The following is a 13562-nucleotide window of genomic DNA, read 5'->3' on the forward strand; positions in this document are numbered from 1 at the left end:
AGAGGTACAGGGTCATTTTCTCTGATGAATCCCCTTTTCGATTGTGTGGGACATCTGGAAAACGGCTTATTCGGAGAAGACCAGGTGAGCGCTACCACCAGTCTTGTCTCATGCCAACTGTCAAGCATCCTGAAACCATTCATGTGTGGGGTTGCTTCTCAGCCAAGGGAATGGGCTCTCTCTCAGTCTTGCCTAAAAACACAGCCATGAATAAAGAATGGTACCATAATGTCCTCCAAGAGCAACTTCTCCCAACCGTCCAAGAGCAGTTTGGCGATCAACAACACCTTTTTCAACATGATGGAGCACCTTGCCATAAAGCAAAGGTGATAACTAAATGGCTCAGGGAACAAAACATAGAGCTTTTGGGACCATGGCCTGGAAACTCCCCAGATCTTAATCCCATTGAGAACTTGTGGTCAATCATCAAGAGACGGGTGGACAAACAAAAACCTTCAAATTCAGACAAAATAAAAGCATTGATTTTGCAAGAAGGGACTGCTATCAGCCAGGATTTGATCCAGAAGTTGATTGAGAGCATGCCAGGGAGAATTGCTGAGGTCCTGAAGAAGAAGGGTCAACACTGCAAATATTGACTTGCTGCATTAACTCATTCTAACTGTCAATATATCTGTATGTGATAAAAACATCTGACAAACACACATAAAAACCAGAGGGCATCAGATCATGTGAAAATATAATATTTGTGTCATTCTCTAAACTTTTGGCCATGACTGTACTTATACATGGTTATTAGATCTCCCCTAAGTCATCTTTTTTCTAGACTAAATAATCCTATTTTTGCTATTTTCTCTGGGTATTATAGTTCCTCCATCCCCTTTATTAATTTTGTTGCCCTCCTTTGTATTTACTCTAATTCTATTATATCCTTCCTGAACACTGCTGCCCAAAAACTGTACACAGTGCTCCATGTGCAGTCTAACCAGGGATTTGTACAGAGGCAGTATAATGCTCTCATCATGTGTATCCAGACCTCTTTTAGTGCACCCCATGATCCTGTTTGCCTTGGCAGCCGCTGCCTGGTACTGGCTGCTCCAGGTAGGGTTATCGTTAACTAGGATCCCCAAGTCCTTCTCCATGTCAAATTTACCCAGAGGTTTCCCGTTCAGTGTGTAATGGTGATATTGATTCCGTCTTCCCATGTGCATAACCTTACATTTATCATTGTTAACCCCATAATGGCCGGAGCTTTTTTCGGTTTTGCATTTTCATTTTTCGCTCCACTTCTTCCCAGAGCCATAACTTTTTTACTTTTCCGTCAATATGGTCATGTGAGGGCTTATTTTTTGTGGGACAAGTTCTACTTTTGAAAGACATCATTGGTTTCCGCATGTCAAGTACTCGAAAATGGGATAACAATTCCAAGTGTGGTGAAATTGCAAAATAAGTGCAATCTCAATGATGTTTTTTGTTTTTTGTTTGGCTTTTTAGCTAGGTTCACTAAATGCTAAACTGACCTGCCACTATGATTCTCCAAGACATTACAAGTTCATAGACACCAAATATGTCTAGGTTCTTTTTTATCTAAGTGGTGAAAAAAATTCCAAAGTTTGCTAAAAAAAAAACATTGCGCCACTTTCCGATACCCATAGCGTCTCTATTTTTCGTGACCTGGGATTGGGTGAGGGCTTATTTTTTGCTTGCCGAGCTGATGTTTTTAAGGGTACCATTTCTGTGCAGATACCATCTTTTGATTGCTCGTTATTGCATTTTAATGCAATGTCGCGGCGACCAAAAAAGCGTAATTCTGGCATTTTGATTTTTTTTCCCGCTACGTCATTTAGCGATTGGGTTATACTTTTTTTTATTTATATATTGGGTGATTCTTAACGCAGCGATATCTAACATGTGTATGTGTGATTTGTCTTAATTGTTTTAATTTGAATGGGGTGAAAGGGGGGTGATTTAAACTTTTTTTTTTTTTTTTCATATTTTTTAAAACATTTTTTTAATTTTGGCATGCTTCAATAGCCTGGGAGGCTAGACACTGCCACAACTTGATCGGCTCTGCTACATATACAGTCATATGTTAAAGTTTGGGCACCCCTATTAATGTTAACCTTTTTTCTTTATAACAATTTTGGTTTTTGCAACAGCTATTTCAGTTTCATATGTCTAATAACTGATGGACTCGGTTATATTTCTGGATTCAAATGAGGTTTATTGTACTAACAGAAAATGTGCAATCTGCATTTTAACAAAATTTGACTGGTGCAAAAGTATGGGCACCCTTATAATTTTCTTGATTTGAACACTCCTAACTACTTTTTACTGACTTCCTGAAGCACTAAATTGGTTTTGTAACCTCATTGAGCTTTGAACTTCATAGCCAGGTGTATCAAATCATGAGACAAGGTATTTAAGGTGGCCACTTGCAAGTAGTTCTCCTATTTGATTCTCCTATGAAGAGTGGCATCATGGGCTCCTCAAAACGACTCTCAAATGATCTGAAAACAAAGATTATTCAACATAGCTTTTCAGGGGAAGGATACAAAAAGTTGTCTCAGAGATTTAACCTCCTGAAATAGCTGTTGTAAAAACCAAAATTGTTATAAAGAAAAAAGGTTAACATTAATAGGGGTGCCCAAACTTTAACATATGACTGTAGACGAGAAGATTGCCTATATGTAGCAGAATTAAAGCATTGCTATCAGCGCTGGCCATCGGGTGGCACTCATAGCAATCCGGCATCAACAACCATAGAGGTCTCTATGAGACCTCTGGTTGTTAACCCAATGCATCGCTGACCCCCGATAACTAGACGGGGGTCGCGATGTGCGTATTTCCGGCCCGGCGGGTGAAAGCGCTGGATAATTGTCACTGTCAGCATTTGACAGTGGCATTTAACTATTTAATAGGCGCAGGTGGATCGTGATTCTACCTGCGCCTATTGCGGGCACATGTCAGCTGTTCGAAACAGCTGACATGTCCCGGCTTTGATGTGGGCTCACCGCCGGAATCCTCATCAAAGCGGGGGTACTGCCATTGGGCGTACTATTGCTTCCAATGGCAGTAAGGGGTTAAACCGCATCTGCCACCCTTTGGCCCAAGTTTCCAACTTATCCAGATCCATCTGTAGCAGAATACTATCTTCTTTTGAATTGACTGCTTTACATAGTTTTGTATCATCTGCAAATATCAATACTTTACTGTGTAAACCTTCTACCAGATCGTTAATAAATATGTTGAAGAGAATAGGTCCCAACACCGACCCCTGTGGTACCCCACTGGTCACAGTAACCGTTAGAAAATATACCATTTATAACCACCATCTGCTTTCTATCACTAAGCCAGTTACTTACCCATTTACACACATATCCCTCAGACCCAGCATTCTCATTTTGTGTACCAACCTCTTGTGTGGCACGGTATCAAACGCTTTGGAAAAATCAAGATATACCACGTCCAATGGCTCAGCTTAGTCCAGTCTATAGCTTATTTCTTCATAAAAACTGATTAAATTGCTTTGACAGGAGCGATTCCTCATAAACCCATGCTGAGATTGAGTTAAACAGTTAAGGCCCCGTTACATATATCAATGTCCCAGCGATCCCACCAATGATCCGACGTGGATGGGATCGCTGGAACATAGCTGATCGCTGGTGAGCTGTCACATAGACAGACCCACCAGTGATCAGGACCAGCGAGCAAGCTGGTATCCAAGGTAAACAGCGGGTATCTAAGAGCCGCGCGGCTCTTAGATACCCACTGTTTACATTGGAAACCAGCTCCCAGTGTCGCTGATCAATGGTCTCCCGCTGCCACACGCAGACATGCGCACTGGCCAGCGGGAGACCAATGATCAAAAAATGGCCCAGGACATTTGAGCGCGATCAGAAACACCCAGCAGGGGGGCCAGTCGCTGATACATGCCACACACAGCGATTTCGCTGGCGAGATCGCTGTGGCATCACAAAATCAACGATGTCGCTGTGTGTGACGGGGCCTTAATTCTCATTGAGATAATCCAGAAAAACACACCTCAGAAACCTTTCAAATATTTTACCAACAATAGAGGTTAGACTTACTGGCCTATAATTTCCAGTTTCACTTTTAGAGCCCCTTTTGCATATTGGTTCCACATTTGCTTTGCACCAGTGCTGTGGAACAGACCTCGTCGCTATAGAGTACCTAAATATAAGAAATAATGGTTTGTCTATTACATTACTTAGGCTACTTTCACACATCAGGTTTTCGGCGTCAGGCGCGATCCGGCGTCGTGCCGGAACGCCGGATCCGGCAAATGTTTCGTAAAACCGGATGTGACGGATCCGGTTTTCTGCCGGATCCGTCTTTTTCTTGACAGACAAAACCGGATCCGTCTCATCCAGTTCATCCGTTTTTCTATCCGTTTTTCGACGGATTACGCCGGATCCGGTTTTTAAAATTGACCCTTGTGGCCTTCCGAATGGGATTGGCTACTGGAAAACTATATATAGCATGTTCCTACAGCCCTTCTTTGACAGGTTGTAGAGGAGAAAGTGCAGGTTGGAGAGAAGAGCAAGTTACTGGCGAAGATGGATGTTGTCATTGGAAATATTTTGAAGAATTTGGCGGATTTTATAGCGGAGGCAAATCGTTTGAGGGTGATTGTTCTGGAGAAGGAGAGAGCGAGACAGCAGCGCATCAGGCATCGTAGACGACGTTTGTGGATCCACCCCATCACAGCCAAGAGAATGACGCGTGGGGTCTATTCTACACTCTGCATGGACCTTCGACGAAACCCGGATAAATTTTTTGGATATGTTAGGATGAAAATGGAGAATTTTGATTACTTGGTGGAGCGCATTGCACACCTCATAAGAAAAGCGGACACCTATTGCCGCTTCTCTGTTTCACCCGCAGAGCGTCTGATGGTGACTTTAAGGTAAGCCACATTTATTGGATATGCTCGCATCAGAGCACACTTTCACTGCAATCTTGTTGGTGGTAGTTTGTATCTCCAAGTGTTATAGGTCAGTTTTGGTATGTAATGCTGTGATTTAAAACTAATTTATTGTTTTTTAATTCCCCACAGATTTCTTGCAACTGGAGAATCCCTTTCGTCACTGCATTTCCAGTACAGACTCGGGATTTCCACCATATCTGAAATTGTGAAGTACACATGCCGTGCACTGTGGGACTCCTTAGCTGAAGAGTTTTTACCAGAGCCCACAACAGAGAGGTGGATTGAAATTGCTGACAAGTTTCAACAGATATGTCAGTTTCCAAACTGCTTGGGCGCTGTGGACGGGAAACATATCCGCATTGTAAAGCCAGCTGGATCGGGATCGGAATATTTCAATTACAAGAAATATTTTTCAATTGTCCTCATGGCCATCGCTGACGTGGAATACAAATTTATTGCGGTTGATATTGGGGCCTATGGCCGCTCCAATGACTCTCAAGTTTTCAAACTGTCTGCCATGGGGCGTAAACTGTATGGAAACACCTTCCAGTTCCCACCACCTAGACCGCTGCCGCAAACATCTGGTCCACCTATGCCATTTGTCTGTGTAGGGGATGAAGCCTTCCAGCTGTCAGAACACCTTTTGAAACCATACTCTAGCAGAGGATTGACAAGACCATAACGCATTTTTAATTACCGCCTCACAAGAGCAAGAAGAATGGTTGAATGTACCTTTGGTATTCTGACAGCCAAATGGCGGGTCCTATTGACTGCGATCAACCTCAAGACAGAAACTGTGGACGAGGTGATCAAAGCGTGCGTGGTACTCCACAATTTTGTTATCTGCAAGGAACCCATTTCCATTGAGGACACCTCTGAAGAAACCACCTTGCAAGATTACCATGACATTACCACTAGAAGTTCTGTGACGGTTTCAGTAATGAGGGACAATTTTGCACTATACTTTATGTCACCTCAAGGCAGAGTACACTGGCAGGATGACAGAGTGTGAAAGATTTGTGCCCAACCAAACTTGTGTACCTTCTGTACCAACAGTATATACCTTTGCCAACCAAAGTTGGCTATCTTGTCATGGTCTCTATTTTTAGCTTTAGGCCACAGGTGTGTACCTGGTTGTGTTTTATGCAAAGTATTTCACCTTTTAACAAAAGTTGTGTACATTGTTAGGAAATCACCAACAATAAACACAACTTTTTAGGTGAAATACTTTGCTTCAAACACAACCAGGAACACAACTGTGGCAAAAAGCTAAAATTTACCCACAGTTATAAACCTAGTTTTGAATACCATTTCACCTTTTAAATACCCTGTATTTAACCTTTTTCGCCGCAGAAAGAAATGACAGACAACCAGTGTAAAATAATTTAACTTTTATTGAAAAATGTTTTTTTAGTAAACTTTTTTAAAATTTTAATAAACTTGTTTAATAAAGCTTTGAAACTATAAAACTGAAACCATAAAACTGGTCATTTTTATTTAAATACACACATTATAAATCTGTGTAGTGTGTGGTGGAAATACTGCTGTAGGGGCTGCGGGACACTTCGACACTGGGAGTGTGGAGAGAGTACTGGGATCGTGGTGGGGAAGGAACAGTTAGAGGTGAAGGTGTGGAAAAAACTACAGAATGGGTGGACATGTGGGAAGCAGAAGAGGTGGTGGGTGGTGGAGTGGAGGGTTGGGCAGGGACTGTAGGAGCAGATGATGTTGATGGCAAGTTGTATGGGGAAGGAGTTTGGTACGGGGCAGGTTGCTGGAAGTGGGGAGATGTCTGGTACGGGGCAGGTTGCTGGAAGTGGGGAGATGTCTGGTACGGGGCAGGTTGCTGGAAGTGGGGAGATGTCTGGTTCTGGGGAGGTTGCTGGTACTGGGGAGTTTGCAGGTACTGGGGAGGTTGCTGGTACTGGGGAGGTTGCTGGTACTGGGGAGGTTGCTGGTACTGGGGAGGTTGCTGGTGCTGGGGAGGTTGCTGGTGCTGGGGAGGTTGCTGGTGCTGGGGAGGTTGCTGGTGCTGGGGAGGTGGATGGTATGTAATAGGAGGGGGAGGATGGAAAGTGGCTGGAGGGGGTGTAGATGTAATAGGAGGGGGAGGATGGAAAGTGCTGGAGGGGGTGTAGATGTAATAGGAGGGGGAGGATGGAAAGTGGCTGGAGGGGGTGCAGGTGGAGGAACTACTGTGGTGGGAGGAGGAGGTTGGGAGGTAACTTGCTGGAGAGCAGCGTGGCATGAATGCATTACATGCATCTGCTGGGCAGGAGAGAGCGTTTCCATGCGCTCCACAACAGACCTGAAAAAGGTGTGGTTTGGCGAAGATCTTGCTTCTGAATGCATGGTTTGCAGAAGTGTCTTCACCTCCAGAATGCTGGAGTTGATCTGCTGATAGCCTGCGGAGATTTGCTCTGACAAGACTTTTAGACAGTTCTGGAAAGATGCATTCAGATGCAAGAACTCTGGCGCATAAGTCTTTTCCTGACCCCTCTGCCGCTGCCGCCCAGTACCCGCAGGTGTACTAGAGGTGGCAGGGGCAGAAGGGTGGGGTAAAGGGAAAGCGATCTCTTCACCAGCAGCTTCATGTAATGTAGGCGGCCACGATGCTCCTGTGCTGGTGGATGGGACAGATGGGTCGAATGTGTGGGAAGGCTGGGAAGGTGCAGATGTACCGGGGCGGTCAAAGTGTCCCTCGGTGCCGGTCTCCTCAGGGATCGCCTCAGAAGGGTCCAATCGTGCAGGCTCCCGAGTGCTGCTCACCGTGCTGTGGAATAAAGAGAAAAAAAAACAATTAAAATACTGACATGGTATGGCCCTGGCTGAAAAAAAAAATTTACATCTAACATTTTTTTTCACATGTGGTGTGTAATATTTACCTTCTAGTGACCATTGTTTCCCGGAGGAACGACAGGGCTTCTGCGTACTTGTACTTGCTCCTGCGTCCTCCAGATCCACTCGGGGCCCGCATCTCTTTATTGAACTCCTTCTTGAAACGATCCCTCACAGACCGCCACCGATTCACAATTCTGTTCCCTGAAACGAGAAAGGACAAAGTGGTTAGTATACAACATCAGTGTTTCCCAAACTCCAGTCCTCATGGTCCCCAGGGGTCATGTTTTCAGGATTTCCATAGTAAATAGAAATCCTGAACACATGATCCTTGGGGACCACGAGGACTGGAGTTCGGGAAACACTGGTTTACATCAAGCAACCGGTACTGTATATACTTACGCTCTTTAATCTGGGCCCGAACATCGAGGTCCTCCCAGCGGCCCACAAGGAGCGAACAGATTTCCTCCCAGAGTCGTCGGGTAACGATAAGGTCAGCGTGGCGGCTGTCAGCCATATTCCAGAGCGGCTCCCTTTCTCTGACGAGATCGATGAGGTGGTCCACATCGAGTCCTCCATCCTCACCGTCAGAGTCTGGAGCACGCTGTGAAGGCTGTTAAAGAAAAAGACAAAAATAACATAATTAGCCTCCACAAAAGAAATGAAATAAAAAGTGCAAAAAAACAAAGCAAAAATATTTATACTTAAACGCTGGTGACCGCCGCGTTGCTGTCGCCGACGACCCTGGGAGGCACTGCGAGGACCTCTTGGCCGAGCACCAGATTGGGAAGACTAGAGAAGAAAACAAAAAATGTTATGTCTTTGGATGTAGGCATTTGTTTGCTGTGTGTGGTCTGCAGAACATTGTTTTCTATGTGTTGTGTGTAGTGTGATGTTGTGTTTCTGCGTTTGATGCAAAAAACTTACCAATTGTGAGCCCACTCCAGGTGTCTGTCCACCCCTTCCTTCTTCTTCTGGGAGCTCCTCTTCATCTTGTGAATCCTGTTTTGAAATAAAAGGCAATGAATAGACATATATTACAGAGATGATGGATTTTGGAAATAAAAACTTACCGTCAAACGCTGACGATGCGAGGGAGGGCTCCCAGAAGATGATGTGCTGTCTTCCTGGTGGCCACACTCCATGCCTGTGGGTGGTGTTCCAGCTGCTGCCATTGCTGCTGCTGCTGCTGCTGCATCTATTGGGCGGCTGTTGAATAAAGAGAAACAAAGGGCCAATGAATATCTTGATATTCAATAGCCCTAGTTTGGAGGAATGGGGGATTTGATAATTACCGTCTCTCATCTGCTGCTGGCCTCCCCTCCTCAGCATGTTCCATTTGCTGCTCCATTTGGGGTGGTGGTGGTGCTGATGGTGCTGCAGTGGTCTCCTGCCTTCTCCTGCTTCGCTTGGTTGCTTTCTTGGGTGGCATGTTGGGTGTGGCTGTGGGTCCCACTGTCTTGCTTTTATATATGTCTTGTGGGCAGAGCTACTGAGCATGCTCAGACCAAAAAAACCGGATCCGGCTTTCGCCGGATCAGGCGCATTGCGGCGCTCATAGGCTTTCATTGTGTGAAAAAGCCGGACGTGCCGGATCCGGCGTGTCCGGCTTTTTCGCCGGAGACAAAAAACGTTACAGTAGCCGTTTTTTCCAGACGCCGGATCGCGACACATTGCCGGATCCGGCGAAAACCGGATGAAACGCATGGCCATACGGCGCGATCCGGCGCAAATGCAAGTCAATGGGGGGGAAACCGGATCCGGCATTGCATTTCGCCGGATCCGGTTTCTGTCAAAAGCGCCGGATCGCGCCTGACGGCGAAAACCTGATGTGTGAAAGAGGCCTAGTTCTCTTAGCACTCGTGGGTGTATGTCATGTCGACCCAGAGATGTTTCTATTTTAATCTTATTTAGCCAGTTTTGCACCTCTTCTTGGGTTAGATTGGTGACCCTTAATATAGGGTTTTCTTTGTCTCTCGGCATTTCACCTAGCATTTCATTTTCTACCGTGAATAACGTGGAGAAGAAGGTGTTTAATGTATTAGCTTTTTCCTCCTCATCTACAACCCGTCTTTCCTCACAATATAATTATTTCGCCTGACCATTGACATAAAATCACATTGAATGATACCACAGGTTGCCATAGAAACAAATTGGTCAGCATATGAGCTGCAGACACAACACAGTATAACATTTTTATCTAAGACTTATTACAAATTTGCTTCATTTTTTGTTTTAGATTAAAAAAATGTATAGAAAAGTGGTGGAATTGAAGTTGATAATCTTGATGCTCAGTGGTAAAAAATTAAGTTTTTCAGATTGATCCAAGAGACATGGACGCTATACTGCTTAATGCAGTTCTTCATGTCCCATGTCTATATAGCATTGGTCATGTTTGTGTTTGAACAGAGCTGACGCCTTTCTGATACAATGAATTAGAGTCTGCATTTTCTATGGCCAAATCAACTCTGTTCTTAAAGTTAGGGCCCCGTCAAACATAGCGACTCACCAGTGATCCCGACAACGATATCAACGTGTCAGGATCGCTGGTGAGTCGCTACATGATCGCTGGTGAGCTGTCAAACAGACAGCTTCACTAGCGAAGAGCACCAGCGACGCAGAGCGCACGGCATCGCTGTTGTCATGATCCAGGCTGGATCTGACAGTTTAAATGGACAAAGTTGAACTTTTTTCCTTTTGGCTAGGTGCCAAAGTGATGTGATTGCCCCCGGTGGCCATTAGAATTATTACACGTGGTGTTTCATTCTAAGTTACCCGGTGGTGGTGAGTGGTATCACACCTTAGTTTTAGGGTTAATGTGCACGCAATTACAAATCAGGTGTTAGGCTCTATAAAAGGGAGCCAGGTGGGTTCAATCACTGTTGGTGATATTGTGTGTTCATGTGGCAAGTAAGCCTGGGTGAGCAAGGAGCTGAACATGAGTCCTGCACAGCCCAGCCAGAGGGGACGAGTGGCAGCTAGGTGGTCTGCAAGAAGGGCTGGCATGGCGTGGTGGAGTCACAGTTTATGGTGTTGGCAGGAAGTGCTTGCATGGCTTGGTGGAGTGACGACTATGGAGAGAGTTGCACTCAGCATGCGGGACTTGGTTGCTGAGAGCTGTACTCAAGCATGCTGGATGTTTTTGGCAGAAGCTGAACTCATCTTTGGGACTCTGTTACTGGACAGCTGCAATTGGTGGTGGACTCTGCTCCAAGGCTGCACTATGGTGAAGGATCCAGTTATGGTCATGGATCCGGGTGGAGGAGAAGATGCACGCAGGTGGTGGGCTCTGTTGCTAGGAGCGTACGCAACAGAGCAAAGCTAAGTGGTGTTTCCCCTGTATTGTCATTTTCCCTCATGTGTGTTTTAGTGCTGGGGTGGGATTAGTTTCCACACCGACCAATTCCCTAGTGAGGGTTTAGGTCAGGGCGAGCTAGGGTTTTTAGGTTCCTGTTGCGCGCCCAGTGCGGAATCGGCATAGGGAACATTAGGAGTGAAGGGACACTGGCTCAGGGGAGCTCAGAAGGTCTCCACTTCCCTATTCCCTATCGCAGAGCCCACCATTGTTAATGTTTCCCAGGTTTCCTTTATTATTTAAATTTGCCTTACTGGAGGCGGGGTTTCCAGATTTACGTGTAATACCTAAATTCGCCTGTTGGAGGCGGCGTATCCATCTGCACTTTTTATTATTTAAATTCACCCCACTGGAGGCGGTGTATCCAGGGTCACGCGTGTCATGGGTTCGCCTTGCGGTACTCGCTGCGTTCAGACGCACGTGACCATGACAGCTGTGTACTTTAGTTACCAGCGCACTGATGCAGGGAGCTGGTAACTAAGGTACACATCGGGTTTCTAAGGGGGTGCGTCACTTAGGAACCCGATGTGTACCTTGGTTACCAGCTCCCTGCATCAGCGCGCTGGTAACTAAGGTACACATCGGGTTTTTAGGCACAGCGCGCCCCCTTAGAAACCCGATGTATACCTTAGTTACCAGCTCCTGCTCGCTGGTCTCCCGTCTGTCACACGCAGCAATGCGTGCTGACCAGCGGGTGACCAGCGACCCAAAAATGTCCAGGGATTTCCATCAACGATCATTGATACCGGCAGGAGGGCCGGTCGCTGATTGCTGTCACACACAGTGATCTCGCTGGTGAGATCGCTGTTGCGTCACAAAACTAGTGACTCAGCAGCGATCTCGCTAGTGAGATCGCTATGTGTGATGGGGCCCTTACAGTTACAAATCTTTAAAAGGAGTTTCTAGAGTATTTGTCTTGGCTGTCGGCTACAACTGGTCCATTGACTTGCAACCTTCCTACCAGTTTAGCACTGTCCCATTGTTTAACAAACAAGTCCTGGCTAAGGCCAGGTTCATATTGCATTAACCAGCCCATTCAACTCATAGCGTTGACGGGCTGCGTTGATGGTAGAGCATAACGCGATCTCGTTGTGCTATACCCGCTAGTGCAGATGATTCATCTGCGCTAGCGGTGACGGAGCCTCAGACGCCTCAGCCCGCATCTGAGGCTCCATCACTGAATGACGGCACATCGCGAACGCATGCCGCTTTATGATATGCATAGCGATGCACCCAATAATGGGGGTCAATGGCAGCGTTAATGGACTGTTATGCCGCAGTGTAACGCAGTCCATCTAACGGGCTTCCATAAAGCAGTGTGACCCCAGCCTTATATGTAAGTGCCTCTCTTGGCTTTTATTCTCTTTTCCATTTAAACCACTCTTGGCATGACTCCTCCACATTATACGAGGGTGTGATTGGCTTCCATTGCTGAACTTTAGTTTTATATGTTTTGCATTGTTTATTCCCTAGTTTTCATTGCCTACAATTGTATTCATGATCCCTGAACTTGTTTGTGCTTCTTTACACAAGTCTGGATGGCCAGTCTGGAAATGCTGCCACAAACATTACAACAGGGAGAAAACTTGCTTAGGCTAATTGACCACTTTGTCCCCTTTTGCTATCATCACAATCATATTTTTTTATCATTTAATAATAAATACAGTATAGATATTTTGAAAGTTGTCACTCGTTTTTGGAGTGCGTAAAGCTTTTGCATAATTATGCCAAAAAATATCAAAAAGGCCAGCTTACCAACTGTTAAATGAGAATCCAGGATGCTTGGAACCACGATCTGACCACTCATGTGATTTCTTTCAGGAGTACATGACAAAGAACAGAGAACAGAAAGTTACGCGTTTCGAACGCTATCTGGTGTTCTTTGTCTAGCTTTGACAAAAAATGTCGGCTAGCATTCGAAACACGTAGCTTTCTATTTTCTGTTCCTTGTCATGTACTCTTGGAGGAATGTTTTAAATAAATAAAGCAAAATGATTGTTAACCAGGAGCTGGAATTCTTTTCCCAATTTTTCTTTTGCATAATTATGCCCATTGTTGCGAGATCATAATAAAGTTTATTTTATTTGTGTGACGTAGCAAATTCTTTACTACCACCTTATGTTAGAAAAAAAACAGTCTAACAAGAGTTTTAGATGAAACAGATGGAAAGCATTATTTCAAAAACTCAGGACTTTAACAGGTTAACAAAGCAAAGAGCAATTCGCTTAAGTGCCTAAAAGAAAGTGTTTGGCAGAGCAAAAAGGCTCCATCTTAGCCTCTGCAACAGAGACTTAGTAATTCTAAACCAGCAATAAATCTTTGTTAAAAGGATTTCATATCATTCAGAAAATGTCCAAATCCATAAAATCAAGCAAAAGTTAGTAGAACAGACTCCGAGCATGAGTACCTACATCCTGTTCTTGAAAAGGTAACATTGCAATAGCTCAAATACTAGGCTTA

At 45.0% G+C, this 13562-nt stretch overlaps 2 protein-coding genes across 2 annotated transcripts in view; one reads left to right on the forward strand and one right to left on the reverse strand.

The window, feature by feature from the left end:
• Window positions 1-13562, forward strand: part of BMPER (BMP binding endothelial regulator) — a 495935-nt gene that overhangs the window by 200892 nt on the left and 281481 nt on the right. The window lies entirely within an intron of this gene.
• LOC141052605 (uncharacterized) overlaps window positions 1-13562 on the reverse strand; it is a 31814-nt gene that overhangs the window by 14810 nt on the left and 3442 nt on the right. Inside the window, exons 3-4 of the mRNA XM_073549826.1 lie at window positions 7795-7951; window positions 7034-7682 (exon numbers count right to left, since the gene is read on the reverse strand). Of these exons, the coding sequence (XP_073405927.1) occupies window positions 7034-7682; window positions 7795-7951 (806 nt within the window). The remainder of the gene's footprint in view (window positions 1-7033; window positions 7683-7794; window positions 7952-13562) is intronic.

The sequence above is a fragment of the Dendrobates tinctorius genome, unplaced genomic scaffold (genome assembly GCF_039654945.1).
Source record: "Dendrobates tinctorius isolate UK_male_01 unplaced genomic scaffold, ASM3965494v1 ptg000162l, whole genome shotgun sequence".
In the NCBI taxonomy this organism is placed as follows: Eukaryota; Metazoa; Chordata; class Amphibia; order Anura; family Dendrobatidae; genus Dendrobates; species Dendrobates tinctorius.